The following is a 22551-nucleotide window of genomic DNA, read 5'->3' on the forward strand; positions in this document are numbered from 1 at the left end:
ACCCCCTCTGAATTTGATATGTTCAAAGATTCTGGTGTTATTTTTGCTTTAGGAATTTACTTTTCACAAATGATCAGTTTCATAACCATTTTAATTTACTAACATACATTCTAGTTTATGGGATGATATAGCTAACCTGGAATCTAAATAAGTAACACTTCTGTTTTATACGTTGTTCTCTAAATACCCAATGGATCATATCTTTTTTGGTAAGTGTCTTTTTAAATTTTAAATTTCAGGTCCTCGAGTAGTTCTCGCAAGACTGCAATCAGGTGAGCATGCCTTAGTGTTGGTAGTGAGTAGATAGTGTTTTTCTATTTTGGTGAATAGCTGTCACTAAAAAAAATGAGAATTTATCAGTTGCATCTGCTTAATAAGGCCTCATTCAGACGTTCCAATTTTTTATTTTTTTTCTTCCATGTACTAGAAAAAGACTTTTTTTTTTTTTTTTTTTTTTCTAATCGGATTTCGATCAGTGGGAACCAAGTGTCATAAGTTTTTATCGTACGTGGAGAAAAAAGTTTCTCTACATTCTCCTTCCTGATAGATAATTGGACCGCATTTGGATGTCGTTTGAATGCGGTCCCAATTTTACATAGACCCAAAGAATTGCATTGCCGATTTTTATCCGACCCTCAGATGAAAGTGGGACATGTTTCTGCGATTTTCCGCAGACTGCTCGGTCTGTCAAAAATCATGAACATGTAAATGGTCCCATAGCACTCGTACCTGTCATGGTCTATCTAAGAAAACCACAGATAACACTTGTACACAAAAATCAGACGTCTTAATGAAGCCTAAGGTTGAATTTATGTGTGCCTGTACCCCCTCCCCCCACCACTACCAAATCTTTAATTTTGAAGGTAGGGTCTCATTGTATGGCTTTTGCAAGTTCACTGAAAAGGATTTGGGTCAAATAAGTGTGCAAGTTTGCCAGTAGCAATACACTTTATTAAAGGAGATGCCAATTCTTTTTCCTTATCACTTACACTAGATTACATACATATTTGGTGAATGTATTAAAATATGCTTACAGATCATCTATGTGACCTGAAATGGCACAAGCCGGCTTATGTTGTTGCTTTCTTAAAGGGAACCTGTCAGCTGTTTTGGCCGCTATAGGAAGCATTCTATAATGCTGTAGATAAGCCCCCGATCCGACCTGAAAGATAAGAAAAATAAGTTTTATTATACTCTCCTGGGGGGGGGGGGGCGGTCGGTCCAATGGATGTCGCAGGTCCAGCACCTCCCCATCTTCTTTCACTTTCAGAGCAGGCAGTCTTCAGATAATGGCTACAGCAGGGTACTACACATCTGCCTCCTATTGATTTGAATAGGAGGCAGATGTGCAGCACCAAGCCTCGGCCACTACCGGAAGATGGAGCAGCTTGGCAAGTGAGTACTTCCGGCTGGTGACTGCCGACACTGATGGCAGCTGCTTGGTGGGGGGAGCCGAGTGTCGGATCCCGGACGATCAGACGTTGATGACCTATTGCCTAAGGATAGGTCAAAACGTAAAAGAAGTGGACATCCTCTTTAATGTAAATCTGTGGAACCTCATTTTAAGCCTCAGACTTGCGGTAGACTGTGTGAGCCGGCTAAGCTAAAGAGCGGTCATGTGGTCCAGAGGAGGACCTGGGCAGCTCTAGAAATCTGGGAAGATGGTGATTGGTTTGTAACTTAATACACTTACATTACATTATACACATAAGGCCGGGGTCACAGTAATGTATGGCATCCGATGTGAGAGCATCAGATGCGATATCCTAATGACCCTCGGCTCCTGCTCTGCTGCTAGCAGGAGCCGAGTGACATGCGACTGTGCTCTGAGCCTCTTGCACAGCTGCGGAGGAGGCGGATAAAGTAGTTTCTCCATCTCCTCCATTGCCGGGGTCAGAGTATATCGCACTGCACTCGGATGATATCCGAGTAATGTGCGCTGTGTTACTCGCACCCATAGACTTATACGGGTGCGAGTGAGCCAAGTCTCGGCCGATATGCGCTGCAAATCGCAGCTTGCTGCGATTACACTTGCATGTAGAATACGGCCAAGAGAAAAATGCGATGTTTTATCGCATAGCACTCGTCCGTATTCATTGCTAGTGTGACGCCGGCGCCTAATAAGGGATGGTTTAGGGAGGGAATTTGCTGAGGCTTCTTTTAGGTATTTTTCTTTTTTTTTTTTTTTTTGTGGTAACAGTGAACAGATTTGTAGATTCAAAAGGGTGTGCTTACTGGGCCTCCCCCCTTTTAAATTTTAAAGCTACAAGAAGTGCTTATAAAATTCTCTTTTTTGTGTGTGTATGCACGCTTTTTTTTCTGGTTTTTCATATAGAGAAGCACATAGGTAAAGGTTTTTTTTTCTTGTTATATATTACATTTTTTTTTTCCTCTAAAGAGGTTCTTAGGTTTACACAATTCTTGTAATGCAAGGCAGGACTTTCTGGTCGATGCTTATCCTGAACAGAGGAGCCTTCCCATTTGTGGCTGTGCCCCCCAATGTTATTTTTGAGTTTGGTTTCTCTATTCCGTTTTAGCAAAAGAGAAATGGAAATCATTTGTATAATAGAGTCACAATGGTCCTTCTGCTTCAACTTAGATTTATTTGCAACAGATCGATCATTCACATGATTTTCATCTTACTTTTCAAGAAATGGGACTCAAAAGCTCAGATGGGAAGAGATCTTGATACAAAATTTTGCACAGCACATCTAAGTCAAGTGTATAGTGGGGTACTGTATATCTGCACCTATTCAATTTAACAAGGGTGGATCTGCAGTTAATGGAGCTGTGGTGTTTCGCTTCCCAACAGATCACATCCAGCTGCCACAGTCACCAGGACCAGCTGAGCAGCAGGCGTGGTATATGTCACACCCCCTCCAATGTAATATTGATGAACTAGCCTGAGTGTAAGGCATCAGTGTGAAAGTATTGGATAAGTCCTCTAAAGATTTGAGAACGGATCCTCATTTTTTATTTTTTTTATACCTTGGGACCACACAACAGAAGGCTCATAGTGTCTGAGCGATTCATGTATTAGGGGAACCAGTAACTGATGTGCCCTGCTGATCCATTTACATCCATGACTCAAACTCCACGTTGCCTTGTGCGATCTCCGACACTGCCATAGACTACAATAGAGCAATGCACATGCGTGACGTACTCTATTTAACTCCTGCCTTGGTTGTGGTCTTGATATCAGGAGAGAACGGTGTACACAAGTTCGCTGTGCTGTAGGCCAGTGGGGGTCCAAGCTGTGGGACCCACTGAATTGATGTTATGAATGTTGTTTAGGCTGAAATACCCCTTTTATTTCATTTGCTTTTTATTCCCTTTTGTTTATAATGTTTTTGGTCAAGACAGTTGGACTCCCATCTACCCATTTGGGAAATCCTGTGAATATGCCATGCATGTGGTAAGAGATCCCCATAGAGCATGTCATGGAGAAGATTCCTGAACAGCTTGCTTAGAAGTAAAAGTGGTTGTCAGGACTGTGATATTGATGATCATTATGTTGTTACCATCTTCAGAGGTGGCTGAATGTTAGCAGCAGGGTCAAGGGAAGGCCTAATAGTGTATGGAGCCTTTCTGCTGCTGTTCCGTACACTATTTTTTTGGCTGCTGATAACAGCTGATTGGTGGTGTTCCGGCATCTCCAAACAATGACGTATCCGAAGGATGCCTTCACATGCGCCTGAAAGCCTCAGCAGACTAGTACTGCCACATTTCTTCCACTGTTTCACTGCAAAATCCCTTTACCTTGCAGATAAACAGCTGTATTATCTGCTGTATTTATCCTTTTGTGGCATAGAATTCCACTATCTTTCCCCATTGAGAGTTTGGCATATCGATGGCCTTATTTGAATTTAGTTTAAGAGCTGGGCATTTAGATCAGAGCAAGTTGGCGTCCTTACACTGACTGATTGGAGTGCGTTGTGCAGACACCAGTACAGTGTTATTCTTATATTCAGTTGTTACTGGATTATCTGTCCTGTTTATAAAATGTGTCTTATTCTGTAAAGGACAGTTATTGACAGACCATCCGCACCTTGTGAATTTTTATGCAGTGAGTTCTCTGTGTCTTTTGTGCTTACTGGCTCGTTACAAACAAAAACCCATATTTTATAGGGACAAACACTTGATTGTCATCCTGTAAGGATTTCTGATAATTCCTGGTAGTAATAGTTTTTTTCCATATCTGATGGGGAAATATGCAGCTTTAACTACCGTACCTCCTGTCCAAAGACAAGCAAACTACATGTATGTGTACACAAGCATCATGGCAAACCCCACTGAACTATCGATTCTGTTAAAGGGGTATTTCCTTCTCCAAGATCCTATTTCAATACATAGTAGGTATAATAATAGCAGCAAATTGCTCCAATTAGAAATGTTGTATAGTTCCTCTGATTAGCTATGTCGTTTATCCCATGTTCAGGTATTGCTGTAGCTCAGGTATCCATGGTTACGACCACTAACAGCTAACTAACTGTCCCTATATCAGTGGTTGTAACCATAGATAACTAAGCTACTGCAGTGTTCTGTACATGGGATAAATGACATAGATAATCAGAAGAATTATACAAAATTTCTAAATGGAGGTATATGCTAATTATTAATAATATTCCTACTACATATTGAACTAGGATGTTGGAGCTGGGAATACCCCTTTAAGGATTGTCAATCCTATGTGTTGTGCAAGTTAACTGTTATCAAAAGTGATGGAAGCCTGGTGGTGCCTCTGAATTCAAACCTTGAGACCACGTTCTCACTTTTAGTTGCCCAGTTTGGTATGCCCTGAAAATGCAAACCCTTCTTTAACATAGAAACTTGCTGAAGATGTTATTTTATGTAATGAGCTGTTGGGACTAATTTTAACCCTTTCATGACTGGAGGTATTTTCGGTTTTGTTTATTTTTCGCTCCCCTTCTTTCCAGAGCCATAACTTTTTTTATTTTTCCGTCAATATGGCCATGTGAGGGCTTATTTTTTTGCGGGACGAGTTGTACTTTTGAACAACACCATTGGTTTTACCCATGTCATGTACTAGAAAACAGGAAAAAAATTCCAGTTAATCTAGGTGGTGAAAAAAAAATTCCAAACTTTGCTTAAAAAAAAAAAAAAAATTGCGCCGTTTTCCGAGACCCGTAGCGTCTCCATTTTTTTCCCATTTTTCATAATCTCGGGTTGGGTGAGGTCTTATTTTTTGCTCGCAGAGCTGACATTTTTAATGATTCAATTTTGCTGCAGATATGTTCCTTTGATCGCCTGTTATTGCATTGTAATGCAATGTCGCGGCAAACAAAAAAAACTTAATTTTGGAGTTTTCATTTTCCCGCTATGCCAAAATCAATCAGATTAATCCTTTTTTTTTATTGATTGGGCGATTCTGAACGCGGCGATATCAAATGTGTTTTTTTTTATTTTATTTTGAATGGGGCAAAAGGGGGGTGATTTTAACGTTTATTTTTAAAAAAAATATTTTAAAACTATTTTTCTTTAACTTATGGCAAGCTTCAATAGCCTCCATGGGAGGCTAGAAGCTGCCATAGCCCGATTGTCTCTTATGCATAAATGCTCAGATTGCCTCTATGTAGCACATTGACTGACTTGCTATGAGCGCCGACCACAGGGTGGCGCTCATAGCAATCCGGCATCAGCAACCATAGAGGTCTCAAGGCTGTGGAGTCGGTGTCATGGAAATTGGGGAGTCAGAGGTTTGGCTTACCGACTCCACAGCCCCGGTATTGCAACTATTTTGGAAAATGGCAGCAAAAAAAAGTGCAGAACGATTGAATTGTGTGAACATGTCTTTAATGTATAACAGTGCATCATAATCATTAAAGCCATAAAATACTGGAATGTGTGATCGCTATACTTGTATGACTAAAAACTGCTGTGACCAATAATTGGATCCAGTCTCCTGGACATCAGTGTCTCCTGCCTGTATGTCATGGATGGAACAAGTTAGCTTGTATCACAGATTAATTTTAACTTCTAAGCCTTTTTTCAAATCTAATCAACTCAGTTAAGTTATTGGCAAAGTATGCTTGGTTATTGAGATCAGGGGGCGTTTCGCTTTCAGGCAAACATTTCATGAACAAAATCAAATTAGTATGGTCAGATTAATATTGAGGTTGTTCTTGAGGATTTTTTTTATAATGTTTTAAACTTCTGGACATTATTGTATATTTGATTTTTAATTTATTCTTTACTCTAAATATGTTACTTTTTTTTCTAGAACTGCGCTGCACACATGTACAGTTTGCATGCCACAGTGGAGCGATCCAGTGTATTCCTTTACAGTGGCAGTGTGATGGTTGGCCAACCTGCGAGGATGAAAGCGATGAGGTTAACTGTCCAGGTAAGTGTACAGACTGCTTCTGTCTAGTCTCCTAGTTTCAGAAACTTAAAATCTTTACGTTGTAATCAAGAGCCTACTTGTTTATTTCCTGTCTATTTTATTCATCTTGTACGGGGGCTTTTAGTGGAAAACCACAGGGGAAGAGATGACTATTACAGGCTGTGATCTTTATTGTCCACAAACTCACAAACTAAAGGGAAATGGTATCCTCCAGGTTGTCAAAAGTCAGTCTCCGAAACATGTTGCTGCAGGCAACTGCATCACCATGTCACGCTGAGGGGGGTGCCAGGTGTTTTGCTTCACTTGGCTCTGTGTTCACTTCACACAAGCCGGATGTTACAGAGCCACCTGCTCTTCAGCTTGCACACAAAACACTGACACACCCAAACCTTTGCTGCAGGGTTTTTAAATTTAATCTGTGGCCATGGGCCGCTTGTAACACCCGGCTGGAAGGAGTGAACAGCCCCACTGCCATCCTGTAGTCCAAAAATAAAAGCCCATGCCAGGTCTTCTTAAATCTGCCTTGGCCAAATAGCCTGACCAAGTGGAAACTTTTATTCTGCACTGCAACCACAGCCGTGTCTGTGACTGTTGCGCACTCCAGCGGGCTCAATATGCTTCTATTAGCATCCTGGGGGATACATATTGTCCCTCGCATATAATTCCCCTCACTTCCTCACACAAGTAATAATGATTTCTTAGCCTTAAAGAGGTCATCCATTTACAGCAATATGATCCCAAATTATGTAAAATGCCTAAAATAACATTCCGCAGGTACTCGCCATACCGAGGTCCAGTGCCAGATTCCCAATGCTGATCTAGTCCTGGTGTTTTGGCTTTGAAGTCCTGTCAGTAGGGCTCATCATCCACTCTAGCCAGTCACTGCCGTCTGCAGCTGTGTTTGGGTTGACAGCACTTGACATTGTGCACAAGCACGCTGTTGGTGTGACCTCACCTCTACAGCCAAAACACCAGGACTTGAGAAGCAGTGGAGAGCCAGTGCTGGATACAGGGAGGGCAAGTACCGGCTGAGTTTGTTTTAGGTTTTTCACTCAGCTTAGGACACTTTTTTTTCTGAAAGTGCGCAACTCCTTTTAAGCCTCATTCAGACATCCAGTTATTATGTTTTGGATCACGAGACCCTCAGTCATTCGCACGTCACTTTCTGAATGCGGTTTTAATGCTCATCCAATCAGTCGATAGGTAATAACAGTTTATTGTGGGTTGTCCTGCTGAGATCCCCACCAATTGTCACCAAATGCTTTTATTTAAAAAACTGAATTAAGTGACAGGCCACAGGTATTCTAGACAGCTATGTAGAAATTCTTCTAACGGTAATCTTGGGATTAGGGGAGAATGGGGGACATTGGTAGAATGGAATACTCCTACCATCTCAAAATTATCAAGATGACTTTCTAAACCATATTCCTCAATTTAAAGAAATTGCAGTGCCCATCCTCCATTGTGTCAGAGCTGGTTAAAGCTTTTTCTTCTTATTTCTGGCCTCGCTGACATACCAGATGATGCTCCTTTCGTGAAAGGGGATACATTAGACCGTAGTACTCTATGTGCCCTTGTTAAAATTGTCACCAGCACTGCCACAGTATATGTAAAATTAGGGAATACATTAAAGGTCCTAATGAGCTCTTGGATATAAACTGAGCAGTACCTATAACTAGTTTTAAGTTGCTCTTTTTATTAAGCCACTGGACAACACCAGATTGGAAATTTGTCTAAATATAACCTAGTAACAAAAACCCTCAGAAGGGTTCTTAACATTTACCTGTCAGGTCCCCAGTACTCTCTGAACCACCAGGAATTGTCTGCACATGTAAATACTCTGCATAACAGTCCCTTTATTACATTAAATGCATAAACAGAGCTTTAGAAAAAATATTTGTAAGGGTCTGTTTATGATATGTAAATGAGGGCTTTGACTAGTCAATGGGGCGTTAGTAGCCCCAGACTACTCAGCCCACTTAGATGTCATCACGCCACTGTGGGTGTGATAACATGACTTACAAGTGCCATTGTCATCACAAGTGCTATACTTGCCTGACACATGTGCCCAGCTTCTTTCCCTCACTGCATTCATTTTCTAAAGCCGGATGTACATGTTCCGTCTTCAAGAGGCACACTGCATATGATCGGAAGTGGAGAAGACTGCATTCATCCAGCTTAAGAGAATGAATGCACTGAGAGAAGCCGCGCACATGCGCAATGTAAGTATAGCGCTAGCGATGACGCCGGTGCTTGTAAGTTATATTAACATGCTAAGTGGGCCAATTAGACTGGAGACACTTAACGCCCCATTGACTAGTCAAAGCCCTTATTTACATATCATAAACTGACTTTAGAAATACTTTTTCTAAAGATCTGTTTATGTATGTAGTAAAGGGACTGTTAGGCAGGAGATTTACATATGCGGACACAACTGCAGGTGATTCTGGGGTCATGGGGGATCTGAGAGGTTCCCTTTATTGTCCCCAGAATGGGCCCGACTTTGGATTTATAAGATCCCGACTTCCAAAGCAAGATCATACAACCCTCACAGCTGCTCCTATAGTGACCCAGCAAAATCTCATGAGATATCTCTCTTTCCACTAACTCTGCACTTCGGAGTCAAGAGTAGTTGTGGAGGATAGTGGAATCCCAAAACCCAGAAGTCTGAGACTGACTTTGCTAGAAAGGCTGGCCCTTTTTGAAGGGCCATGTTACTAGGCTATATTTAGACAAATCTCCAATCAGGGACTGAAGATCGTTTTATTAAATAAAAAGAATGATTTGTTTCTAGATCCACCTCTGGATTTAATGCAGGGTGGATTTGATTTAACTGATTTAAATCACGATTTAAATCACGATTTAAATCACTAGTCAGACCTTAATAACAATTTAAATAGATTTATTCAACTGAAACAATAACAACATTACAGCATAAGTTATTTGCTTAAACAAACATCCATGTTTGTTAACTAATTTGGCTAAACAAAATATATACATATTTTAAGAAACTTAGACTTGTCAGCCCAGCCGACACATGAAAAACTTCAATACTACTGTCCCTGCTGTCCTCTGTAGCTCACTTGTCGTCATCATCATCATCTTTGTTCCTATTCATAATCTGGAAAAGAAAAACAAGCTTTCCTGCTTTATTGGGTCCCAACCGATTTCTCAATTTAGAATGAATGAGTCCAAATGAAGAGAATATTCTTTCAACGCCTGCAGAAGAAGCTACTGCTGTTAAAAGTGAAATCATTACTTGAACAGTCTCTAAATCCAAGCGCTTAAGTGACTTCCACCAGTTTACTGGTGTGACCTTCCTTAAAATATCTTCAGCAAACATATATTTCTTGAATGGTTCCCCCTTAGCTCTGAAGTTTATTATAGTTGGCATTAAAGATGGATGATTGCTGGATACCCATGTCATAGTTAACTCCTCTTCCTCAGCACTTAGGTTTTGACCCTGATATTGACAATATTTGCCAAAAAATGAGCTGGAGTCAGTGCTTGTCCCATTCGTTTGTTTACTGCTTGTAATTTAATTCTGTCCATGTGTAGTTCTGTTTTTAAGTGTTCACTCAGTTCCTTCCAAATTTCAACAGCATCCGCAATAAAGCCGCTATTTTTCTGTATTTTGTTTAAAGCTTGAGAGATGGGTTTCAGGAAGCTCAGCATATGTTCAACATTTCTCTTAAGCCCAATGTTGAGGATTTTGGCCGTGACAGTGCCATCTATTTTATCTCGATTTTCTTCACAAAGTGTCATCAGAATAGGCCAGTTTTTGATATACTGCTCAAAACAGTCCACCACAGAGTTCCATCTAACATCTTGTGGGAGCGTTAGCTTGGTTCCACCCATCCTTTTCAGAGCTGCTGCAGCAAAATGATTATTATGGAAGTATTTAGCAATTTCAACAACATTAGCCTTTATTTCTGGAACACTTAAGTCTTTGGCTAAGAGGTGCAGCAAATGAGCACTGCAACCATATGTTATTAGCAGCTTTGTATTCCCTCCCTGCTCTTCTAAATCTCTTCTCATCTTGGATACGTTTGCAGCATTGTCAGTGACCAGACTGCGTACTAGACATTTGAATTTTTGTTCACATGTCGTTATAGCTTTTATTGCCACTTCTTGTAAGTATTCTGCTGTGTGTGCATTTCCTGACGTATCAGTTTTTTGTGCAAGGAAGACTTTACCTTCTTCTGTTGTTATACAAGCACATACAATAGGATCATTGTGGACATTACTCCACCCACCAATACTTAGGTTAACAATTTTACCCTCCAGAGCTGTTGCACATTGCTCCATTTCTCTGTCATACACTTGATCCAGCAGTTTCCCTGCAACATCAGCTCTGCTGGGTGGACTGTATCCTGGTTTCAGTGACTGAACCATATTAATGAAATGTGGGTTCTCAGTCAGACGGAAAGAAGAGTTCGTTGCATAAATAAACTGGGCAATTTTTTCATCAATCAACTCTTTTTCTAATCTGCTAGTTCTTATCACAAACCTATCTATGGTGGTTCCAGGAGGTAAAGGTTTTTACTTCCTTTTGGGTGATGGTGATATGTGGCTGTGGGTGTCTGATGATGATGCTGCTGCTGCTAATGAAGCACTATCCTGGATGGATAACTCTGAAACTGTAGAACAGGATGATGGTGATCTTGGAGGTGGATAGTTTCCAGAATCCATGAATTCCCCTAAACAAAAAAAGTCAATGCTGTTATTTTATTGTTTATACAATTTCTGCTTATTGTACACAACACATCACTGCCCCTGCCCCAAAAGGAATATTTGTTTTTCTTCATAACTGTACCAAATGACAGTAACATGCAGTAATAATAAGAAATAGAATTTTTCTCACACATGACAGTTCAGTCTTTAGAAATAGGATTCAATAAAAATGTTTACCAACCTGAAGATCCTGCCTGTTCAGAAGTGTTTCTTTGGTCATCTTCATCACCGCACTTCTCATGATGTTGCCTCATTCGCGCCACCAGGCCTTGCATCTTTGTTGCATCGTTTGCACTTTGCACGCATGCCTGCCTTACCGATAGGCGAAGGAGCTTCATTAAAATATTCCCAAACTGGGTCTCTTTTACGGCCTGCTGCCATTATAAGGAAAGAATGTAATAAACCTCAGATCGTACACACAAACAGATCCAGACTTGTCTGTCTGTGGCTATGCTGCAGTATTGTGCTCAAAGTTTCACTTTCATTTTCTTGTCTGCTTGCCCTTCCTCCTCCTCACACTTAGATTCACATTCTTCTTGTGTTGTGCAGATCTATTCCACTCCAAACAATCAGAAACATATTGTCTAACTTCTTGGACTTGGCACTGAAGGGGTTGATTCTGTATTCATAGGTTTGTAGAACAATAGGATTAAGGTCTTTTTCTCAACTCTGTTCATGTTGTAACATTTTTGCCGTGAAGAAGAGGCTGGGACCTCTGCGGAGTCAAATTCAGTTTTGAGAACTGCGTAAGTAAAGCGAGCGTCTGTGATAATATAGGAGAGAAACTGCCCACTAATCCTACAGAAACCTCTGGAAGAGCATGGCATTGTGAATGTTACACATATACAGCCTTTATTCTACTGAGTTAAACAACTCAGCTTTATTTCATGATGGAAGAACCTTTGGATGGTAAAATATTTTCCTCAAAAAGCAGTTTATTGAAAAAAATCCGATTTAAATCAAAAAAATCCGATTTAAATCAAAAAAATCCGATTTTTTTTTTTTTTGATTGTTTAAAAAAAAACATTGATTTTTATCCACCCTGATTTAATGTTAAATTCAGTTCACAGGATCTCAAAAGGCCAGGTTCACTTTCATCAAGTCAAATATCACATCCACCAGAAATATCACAAATTAAAAAAAAAAGTCCAAATCCATATTCCCTTACGTCTACAACTTTGAGAGCTATTTCAGCTGATCACTATTTCCCTCAGAATAAAATGAGGCATTACTGCCTAGCTAATTGTATCCAGGAGCGGATGTATTCATATTCCCTCTTCGCTCCAAGAAAGGATGCAATCTGCAGAGTATCCCCTCACTCGGCTCTAGCATTGGGCTTTGGCAACATAGTCATTGTTAATACAAATGTGCTGGAGCTAAAAAGCCATATTATTTTAGCAGCTGGATTGATCATAGCAAGATCGTGAAAGACTGCATTGGACCAATCGATTTTAGAAATTGAGGTTATGGGACACATTAAGTGTTTGTTGCTGAAGTGTTTTCACGAAAAAGCAGCATAAGGCTACTTTCAGACTTGCGTTACCAGGTGCAGCGCTCGGCCACCACTAAGCTCCGCCCCTGGCCGCACCCCCTCCAGTCAGCTCCTCCTATGGTCGCATGACGCTGCATGCGATCAGTGTACCCTATGTTTACCGTTTGGTACGCTGGCCGTGCGCTGGTATGTTTTTGCCGGCGCATGCGCCCTTTTAGCGCTGCGCCGAGGGCACAAAAATGCAACACAGTGATGAAAAAATTCCAAATTTTGCAGAAAAAAACAGGAAAATTGTGACATTTTCTGAGACCTGTAGCGTCTCCATTTTTGTGGTCTCGGGTTGGGTGAAAGCTTATTTTTTGCTTGCAGAGCTGACGTTTTAAATGTTACCATTATAGTGCAGATACTGTACATTCTTTTGACAACCCGTTATTATGTTTTGATTTTATTTTTGTTTTATTTTAAATGGGGCGAAAGGAGGGTGATTTGAACTTTTTTTTTTTTTTTTTTTACCTTTGGCATGTTTTAATAGCCTCCATGGGAGGCTAGAATCTGCCACAACTTGATCGGCCCTGCTACATAGAGGCGATCTGAGCAACGCCTCTATGTAGCTGAATTGCAGACTTGCTATGAGCGCTGACCACAGGGTGTTGCTCACAGCAATCTGGCATTAACAACCATATAAGTCTCAAGGAGACCTCTGGTTGTCATACTGACACACCGGTGACCTGCGATCACGTGACGCAGGTCACCAATGTGCGTATTTCCAGCCCTATGGCCGGAAGCGCTTGTTAAATAACGCTGTCAGACTTTGACAGAGGTATTTAACTAGTTAATAGCTGCAGGCGGATCGCGATTCCGCCTGCGGCTATTGCGGTTACATGTCAAAACAGCAGACATGTCTCGGCTTTGAGGTGGGCTCACCGCCGGAGCCCACATCAAAGCGGGGGATATTGACATCGGCGTGCTATTACGCCCGATGTTAGTAAGGGGTTAAACAACCAGGATGCGGATTCCTTCACTAAATTTATCTATTGAATCTGTAGAACAGCGCCATTATATCCATGCCTTTACTTTAACATGCATAATCATGTTGACCGGTTCTTTGTAAGGATGGCATGGATAAAAGGAAACCCGGCCGTATGGTATCAAAGTTGGACCCTTTTATTTTCAGTTATATCTGACACAGGATGTAGACTGGGTAGTGAATAACGTTTGCTTCTTTCTTCCTAAAACAACACCACACTTGTCTACAGTTCCTCTGTGGTATTGCAAGTCACACTTCGGTGGAACAGATAGCAATAACAGACACAACTCATGGACAAGTATTGCGTTGTTTCTGGGAACTTCTGAAAGGTATATATTTTGGTTTTAATTTAATTAGCACTTATGTGAAGCAGATAATCCTTTTTGCACAGGTGTCTTATTAACCGTGGTCAGTTTTCAGTGTCCTCAGCTTAATAAAAAAGGTCATTGATATCTTGTGTCCTACGAACAGCAATACACAACGAGTTTGGAATCTGCTGTTTCAGTTCTTCTTTGCAGGACGTCATTGAAAATGCTTTTTAATTTCATCCCATTTTGTTTATACACTTTTCTGCCCAAGGTGTGCTCCAATCATTGATCTAAACCGCACCATTAAAATGAAATGCTGGTAGTCATCATTATCGATCCAACAACATTACTGAAGACCACTTTGTTTCCAGCTACGTTAGAATTGATATATGATCATTCCATACACTTTGGTTTTGTCTGGAGATACTTATGCTGGTTAAGTATAAAGCAAGTGGTATTAACGGAAAAATATGCCACATCAGTCACAGCTAGGAATTTCTTGTAGCTTGTACACAACACACAAATGTTCCTCCACATATCCGTTGCATGTCCTGTTACAGTGGCATCTAAAAGTTTGGGCACCCCTAGACAAAATTATTGTTATTGTGAACAGTTAAGCCAGTTGAAGATGAAATGATCTCTAAACGGGCTAAAGTTAAAGATTACACATTTCCTTTTTAATTTAGGCAAAAAATATATATTTTTTTTCATATTTTATATCTTAAAATTTACAAAAGAAAAATAGGTCTTAAAAGCTTACAAGTAGGGACCCTTGGATGTTCGAGTTTGTTGAGTTCGGTCGAACTGTAGTTCAAAGTTCGGTTCTGATAGCAGAACTTGACCGAACCACATATAAACCAATGGGGACCCAAACTTTTGTGCGATAAAATGGTCGTAGTAAGGGCTAGGGGGTGAAAAATTTAGCAAAATGGGGGTAGAAGCAGGACAATTGCTCTGCAAAAAATGTGGATAGGAAAATGACATAAAATGACTTGGCATAAAAAAAAAAAAAAATCTTAAGCCAGAGGCGGAGATGGACGTGGCCATATAGGTGAAAAAGGAGGAGGAGAGGTGGTAGCCGCCCAATGTGTTTTTTTTTTTTTTTTAATATCTGGAGAGTCTTCAAAACATTAGAATGATCAGAATTGCATTGGAGTATAACAATGGCTGGGTGCGTCTGGTCTACTTCTCTACTCAGCCAAAGGTTACGGACAAGTCCTGTGGGATCCACACCTGGTTCATTTTAATGAATGTGAGCTTGCCCACGTTGGCTGTAGACAGGCGGATATGCCAGTCTGGAATTACATCCCCGTTGTGCTAAACAAGTTCTGACAGTGCGCTGGCTGGCTAGAATCTCCAAGGCGTAGAGGCCAAGCTCAGGCCATGTGTCCAATTTAAATGAGGCAAACCCATCACTCTGCACGTGGATACATACTCTTCCACCATGTTGTTGAAACGCTGGCTCCTGCTAAAATGAACCTTATCAGATGGTGGTGCCGGCTGTTGGCGTGTCGAGGAAGGTATTCCACATTTCGACCATGCTAACCCTCCCTTCAGAGGTGGTGATGGTGCCCCAACTGTGTTGCCAACTTTCTCCTCTTTCTCCTCCTCTGCCTTATCCTTCCAGTGAGCCCCTGCTGTCGGGTGGGAAAGCCATCAGTAGTGAGTTTACCAGTGTGCACTCGTATTCCCGTATTTTCCAAATTCGCTCCAGTGACGGAAGTAAGGATGGTGCATTGTCCTTGAACTGGGGATCTAGCAGTGTGGCCTCCCAGTAATCAGCACTGCTAACAATCTGGGAAACTTTCTTTGTGCAAGCACAGCAGCATGTATTGGCTCATGTGTGCAAGGCTGCATCCAGTGATGCCCGTGAGCTGCTTTGAGTGCCTCCATGCTATGAACACAGTTTCTCCTCATCCTCCAAAACTGTCCCCTGGCTGGACTGCCGTGTACTTGACTGCTGTTGGTACAGGACTCACCCTGCGATCCATGTGTGGATGACTGGCCTGATAGTGGTGTGAATGGTCCCTGTTCCTCCTTTTCCTCCTGTTCCTGCCACCACCTTATCCATCATCACCTGAAGCATTTTTTTTTTTCAAGCAGGCATAGAAGTAGGTTAGTAATGCTGATGATGGCATCATCAGAGCTGGCCATGTTGGTGGAGTATTCAAAGTATCGCAACACAGCACACACGTCCTGCATGGAGGCCCACTCGTTGAAGGTGAAGTGGCGTTCTGCAGAGCAACTCACTCGTACGTGCTGCTGCTGAAACTTCACCATTGCCAGCTGCTGCTCGCACAGTTTCCAGCATATGCAACGTGGAATTCCACCTTGTGAGTGGGTTGCATATGAGGTGGTGAGCGTGAAGGCAGAAGTGATGCTGCATCGCAGACAGGTGAGCAGCAGCAGGGTGAGACCATCAAAAACGTTCAAACGGCACTCACTTTCAGCAGCAGCTCTGACATATTGGTCTAATTTTTAATGGAAGCTCTGCACCACCAAATTCAGCACATGGTCCAGGCAAGGGGTGTGTGTTAAACCTGCTAGGCCCAGAGCTACTACGAGATTTCACCTGTTATCACACGCCAACAGACTGGGCTTTGAGGTTTTGCGGCATCAACTTATTGGTCTGTTTTTTGATCCCTGCCCACAACTCGTGCACGGTTTGGGATTTTTTTTTTTTCCTCCCAAACAGATGAGTTTCATAATAGCCTGCTGTCGGTTCCTCCTGGGTGTACTGAAGTTGGTGGTGCAGATGTTACACTGACCAGAAAGGAGGATGTGCGGGAAGCGGAGTTGAAGGAGGAGGCAATATGGACAGAAAAATCAAGCAATCCTTCGTAGTGGTAGGACATGCACGAGAATGCCTTCCGCCTCAGGCCCAGCCACCATTGCATTTACCCAGTGGGCAGTTAGGGAGATATAACGTCTCTGGCCGAGCTTACTGATCCATGTATCAGTAGTTATGTGGACCTTGCCACTAGTGCAGTTGCGCAGGGAGGTTTTTTCCCTTTTTCTACAGTGTTTGTGGGAAGGATGGACAGCTGAACTTTTTCATGGGACGATCTGAATGTGCTCGGTGACGCTGCTGGTGATGGTGGTGTTGTTACATTCTTTCTTTGCGGTGACCTAGGTGGCTCTGTTGATTTGGTGGGAGAGGCTGAAACCGCAGCAGAAGAGGGAGCAGGCGGAGCCTCACTACTTTCCTGGTTTTTCAGATGTGTACTCCACTGCTGCTCGTGCTTTGAATTCAGATGCCTTGTCATGTAGGTTGTGCTCAGGTTCAGAACATTTATACCCCGCATCATCTTCCACCCACTCCTCACCCATGCTGTTCTTGCTGCTTTGGACACCACAGAAAGATGCAGCAGTTGGCACCCTTGTTTCCTCGTTCTCATCACAGATGTGTTGCAGTCGTCCGCTGACAGTGTGCATTAGCCCTCACATGTACTCATCCTCAAAATGAATAAGTGGTTGGGCATCAGTGCACATGGAACCACAGTCAGCAGAGTCATAAAAGAGCAGAAGTGACTGCTGCATGACTTGGGACTCAAACTTCTTGGCTGATTTGCAGAGGGGTGAGGTACAAGACAGCTGTCCCTTGTTCGCAGGTGCCAACTCTGCTCTTTCAGCAGTGGACCGGGTGGAAGACAATGCAAGGGAACTGGAGGCACTCTCAGCAATCCAATCTAAAACCACCTCAACATGTGGCCTCGCCATACGGTCAGTGGTACTCGGGCCCTCAAAATTATGCCGAACGTCCTGTTGCCTGTGTACACAAGAGGAAGGCGTTTCATTTGGAAATTGCCATGTTTTCTCCCTGCCTTTGCTACATCACCACCAGCAGTACCACGTTTCCGATTTTATTCTCTCTTCGTTTTTTGCACCCCAAAATAGGTCACAGTATAGACATGCCCAGCAGAGTATTAGGGTCCCGTTTTACATAGCGACACACCAGTGATCCTGACAACGATACGACCTGGTAGGGATCGCTGGTGCGTCACTACATGGTCGCTAGTAAGCTGCCAAACAGACAGATCTCTTCAATGACGCACCAGCGATCCCGACAACGATACGACCTGGTAAGGATCGCTGGTGCGTTGTCACACAGCAGCTGTTGTGAACGATTCCAGCCTGCGTTCCTGAGTTCTGCGTCGCCAACGAGGTTGCTCTTCGGCATCAAACACAGCGATGCATGCTGGCCAACGGGACGCCGACGATGAAAAAATGGCCCAGGACATCCGAGCACGATCAGCGATATCCAGCGGGGGGGGGGGGGTGTCAGTTGCCGCTATGTGTCACATGTAGTGAGATCGCTGGCGAGATGGCTGTTGAGTCACAAAATCGGTGACACATCAGCAATCTCGCTAGCGATCTCGATATGTGAGACGGGGCCTTTACACTGTTAGTGGCAATGTGCACCAGGCTAAGAATAGAATGGTGGCGCAACCCATGATCCAGCTTTTATATAGGCCGGGTCACATGGTGTGCCGGCTAATCATAGCATATCAATACTTGGCATGGCTGTGATGGCTCCGGAAGTGTCAACAACCTTAAAGCATGTTGATGGGCTGCACTGCAGCCTTTCAGCAAATTTTCTTTATCGCTTCATTGGGGGACACAGATTACCATGGGTTTATGCTGCTAGGAGGCTGACACTATGCAAAAAAAGGAAAATTAGCTCCTCCCCGGCAGTATACACCCACCGACAGGCACAAAGTACCTCAGTTTGTGCTTAGTGTCTGCAGTTAACAATTCCTTTTTCCTTTCTAGGTTTTTAGGAGTGTATTAATGTTTTCCCATTTATTTTTCAGATTCAGCTTTGGGAAACAGGGGGTAAATGTTCACCCTGCTTTCCCATATCAGGCGGCTGAGCAAGCAATGTGGTGTTACCCACATCGCAACTCTCAGAACCGCAGGCAGGACCTTTTCCCTATCACCTTCGGGTGCAACGGGCTGACGACAGGTGGCTGGTCCTAACCGATTTCCCCTCCTCACCCCTCTCCCGGGACAGGGCTTAGAGGAAGACGGCGGTGACTATCCCTTCTGGCAAAAGGTTTGGCGCACCGTCTTCTGCACTATTTGGACATGGTGCAGGGTCAGAGGATCCTCCTTCCCAGCAGCCTCCCCTCATTGTGGGCCCCTGCGGTCATCCTCCTCAGGGAAGCATGTGGACATCAGGTAAGCTGTCTAATGCTCCCCCCAGCCCCAGGCTCGCTTCACATGGATGTCACTGAGGTCGGCGCCGTTCATAGCCGACTTGGTCCATTTCACCTTTGAAATTCCCATCATTTTTTGGCAGGCGCGCGCCTCTCGGCTCTCCGCCCGCAGGGGGGTTCGGTATTGAAGCCGCAAACAGTGGGTCCCACATCCCCTTACCTCGCTCATGTCAGCGGCGTCTCTGGCATCGGTTCTGAGTGAGAGTCCCGGGGGGGCGCGAAACCGGCAGCGCGTTTTTTACTTTCACTTTCGCTTCGGCGTCCTTCGCCAGTTCACGCCCCCTGCCTTGCGCGCGCTCTGTTGGCGCCTTTTCCTAGCATTTCATAGAGCTACTTTCTTTTAGTAGCTCCCCTTCTCTCCTCCTTATCTGCGCCCCACCCCCCGCATCCTACAGCCAATCACACTTCTCTGCCGTCCACCCATCGCTAAGGTCCTGCGGCTCCCTGGGACCTCGTGTGAGACTCACCTCGGATCTCCACTTGGGGGACACATCGGCTGTGTGCTGCGCATTACATTAGCGAGCTGGACACGGTAGGCTCTTCTCATATTCCTGAGCCCTAATTGGCCCCCCTCGGCAGTACCCCCTCACGCCCTGCAGTATTCTCTCACATAGTTGCTGCTATAATTCTTCAGTCTGTACATATGCCCAACCCTGCAAGGGCTATTTATCCTAGACCCTCCGTTACTCACTACGCCTGCGCGCGCTGTAAAAAGAAGTGGGCGTCAGGTCAGTCGTCTCCCTTCTGCCTGTCCTGCAGACCTTCCACTATGTCTGTCCCACTGGACCACCCCGAGTCCCGGGATGAGAGCAATCCTCCTCCTCTAGAGTGGGCCGTTGCAATGTCTCAGTCGGTCTCTGACCTGACTAAAGTGTCTCAGTCCCTGGTCCAGGTCTTGGAACGATTACCTCAGCTATCTCCAGCCACCTGTGCGCCGACCGCCTCTCACGGTGAGTCGTCTGCACCTGACCGCGACCTCCAGAGGGACAGAACGGGTAGGATTTCTAGGAAGCGGGTTCTGTCTGGCTCTTCTTCCAGCTCGCAAAGTCCTCCCGCTCCACCCAGGCGTCTTTCCTCTTCTCCTTCCTCAGAAGACGACTTGAGGTCAGACGATGATTCCCAATCAGGATCTGACTCAGAGGCAGACATGTCTAAAACACAGGACATGATAGTCTCATATCGGCTATTTTTCATACGCTCAAAATAAAGGAAGACAAGGCGCCCCTCCAGGACTGCTCTGTCCCCTTCAAACGAGCGAAACCTGCCTCCCGAACCTTTCCTAATCACAAAGAGTTTGAGACGACTTTAACCAAACCCTGGGAACACCCGGAGAAACGTTTTTCAGGCTGCAGGTATTTAGACGTCCTATATCCTTTTGATGCGGACCTTCTCACAAAATGGACAAAAGCTCCCGAAGTGGATCCACCAGTTTCCCGTCTTTCCTCTAAGACGGTTCTGTCTCTTCCGGACGGGGCATCTCTTAAAGATCCAACAGACAGGCAGAATCACTGGCTAAATTGATTTTTGAGGCATCCGGCGCCTCTCTCTGCCCTATTTTCGCCTCCTCCTGGGTGGCGAAAGTCATTTCAGCTTGGGCAAAAATGCTTCGCAAAGACATCTTAGCGTCAGCTTCTCAAGAAGAGTTGGAAGATTTAGCAGATCAGATTAATCATGCGGGTAAATACCTCTTGGCCGCCTCCTTAGATGCAGCGGGGTGCGCAGCAAGAGCTAACAGCAACATAGTAGCCATACGCCGTATCCTTTGGTTAAAGGCATGGAGTGCGGACACTACCTCTAAAAAGTCGCTCACCAACCTAGCATTTCACGGTTCTAGGCTCTTTGGCGCCAAACTGGATCAGATAATTTCTGATGCCACTGGAGGTAAAAGTACTTCCCTTCCCCAGTCTCGGCCTAAACGCTTCTTCAACAGAAAAGCTTCTCGGCTGTTTAGGTCCTTTTGCCCCTTCTCTGCCGCAGAAGGATCAGCTCAGCAGGACCGGCCCTCTACCTCCAGGGAGCAGAGAAAACCATCTTATAAACCCGCTCCCCACTGGAAATTAAGAGGCCAACCCTCCAGGTGGTCAGGATCCCGCTCTGGTAGATTTTCCTCCAAGTGACGGGTCACCCCCACCTGGAAGTTTTTCCAGGGTGGGAGGCAGACTTTCTTCTTTCATAGACGTGTGGCTGTCTGTTGTCGACGACGCTTGGGTCAGGGAAATCATCAGATCTGGATACAAAATCGAATTTTCTATTCCCCCCCCCCCTCCCCCCAAAGAGACGTTTTTTTCCTGTCTCGACCTCCAAGACAGCAGTCCCAGACTCCAGGGTTCCTTCGGGCCATCTCCTCCCTTCTTTCCGCCGGAGTTGTCGTTGCCGTTCCTTCAAACGAACGGTTTTCAGGGTTTTACTCGAATCTTTTCGTAGTCCCGAAAAAAGACGATTCCCTTTGCCCAATCTTGGACCTCAAGTTGCTCAATCGCCACGTGAGGATCCTCCACTTCAAGATGGAGTCCCTGTGCTCAGTGATAGCCTTGATGGAACCCGGAGAGTTCCTTTGCTCTGTGGACATACAGTATGCCTATCTTCACATCCCTGTTTGTGTGCAACATCTGAGATATCTCCGCTTTGCGATTCAGGAAAATCACTAGCAGTTCACGGCCCTCCCCTTCGGCCTAGCCTCCGCTCCCCATGTCTTTACGAAGGTGATGGCAACAGTCATGGCAATTCTTCGCTCCAGGGGGATTCTCATTATCTCTTATCTGGACGATCTCTTGATCAAGGGGTCGTCCCGCCAAGACTGTCTTCAAAGTCTACAGATAACTCTGGACACTCTCACCGCCTTGGTTGGATAGTCAACAAAGAGAAGTCCATCCCGCACCCTACTCAGCGTCTGACCTTTTTGGGCATGGAATTCGACACGAGTCTAGCCTGGGTGTTTCTTCCGAGGGACAAATTCTCAGCCCTTTGCAAGGGTATCCGATCCCTAAAACGGTTGAGGCCCATTCCCCTTCGGTCCTGCATGAGGGTCCTGGGGAAGATGATAGTTTCCATGGAGGCAGTGCCTTATGCACAACTTCACACTCGTCCGCTCCAGCTGTCCCTCCTTTCAGCCTGGGACAAGATCTCCGTTTCTCTGGACCGTCCCATACTCCTTCCTCTCAGAGTAAGGCAATCTCTGACTTGGTGGACAATACTGACGTCAGTTCTACAGGGAAGGTCCTTTCTTCCGCCTCAGTGGCAAGTCATCACCACCGATGCCAGCCTTCTAGGATGGGGGGCGGTTTTCCATCGGAAAACGGCCCAAGGGCGCTGGAACGCCCAGGAGACTCTTCTGCCCATCAACCTTCTGGAAATAAGAGCGATCTTCCTTGCCCTCCTCTGCTGGCAGCCTCTCCTTGTAGGCAAAC

The 22551-nt window shown here is 44.3% G+C and overlaps 1 protein-coding gene across 2 annotated transcripts in view; it reads left to right on the forward strand.

Moving 5' to 3' along the window:
• The window catches only part of DGCR2 (DiGeorge syndrome critical region gene 2), a 118395-nt gene that overhangs the window by 33770 nt on the left and 62074 nt on the right, over positions 1-22551 (forward strand). Inside the window, exons 2-3 of one of the 2 annotated variants that reach the window (XM_073559151.1) lie at positions 240-272; positions 6242-6364. In XM_073559151.1, coding sequence (XP_073415252.1) covers positions 240-272; positions 6242-6364 — 156 coding nt within the window. The remainder of the gene's footprint in view (positions 1-239; positions 273-6241; positions 6365-22551) is intronic. The other variant, XM_073559152.1, reaches the window with a different exon arrangement.

Source organism: Dendrobates tinctorius, unplaced genomic scaffold, assembly GCF_039654945.1.
Source record: "Dendrobates tinctorius isolate UK_male_01 unplaced genomic scaffold, ASM3965494v1 ptg000265l, whole genome shotgun sequence".
Classification (NCBI taxonomy): domain Eukaryota; kingdom Metazoa; phylum Chordata; class Amphibia; order Anura; family Dendrobatidae; genus Dendrobates; species Dendrobates tinctorius.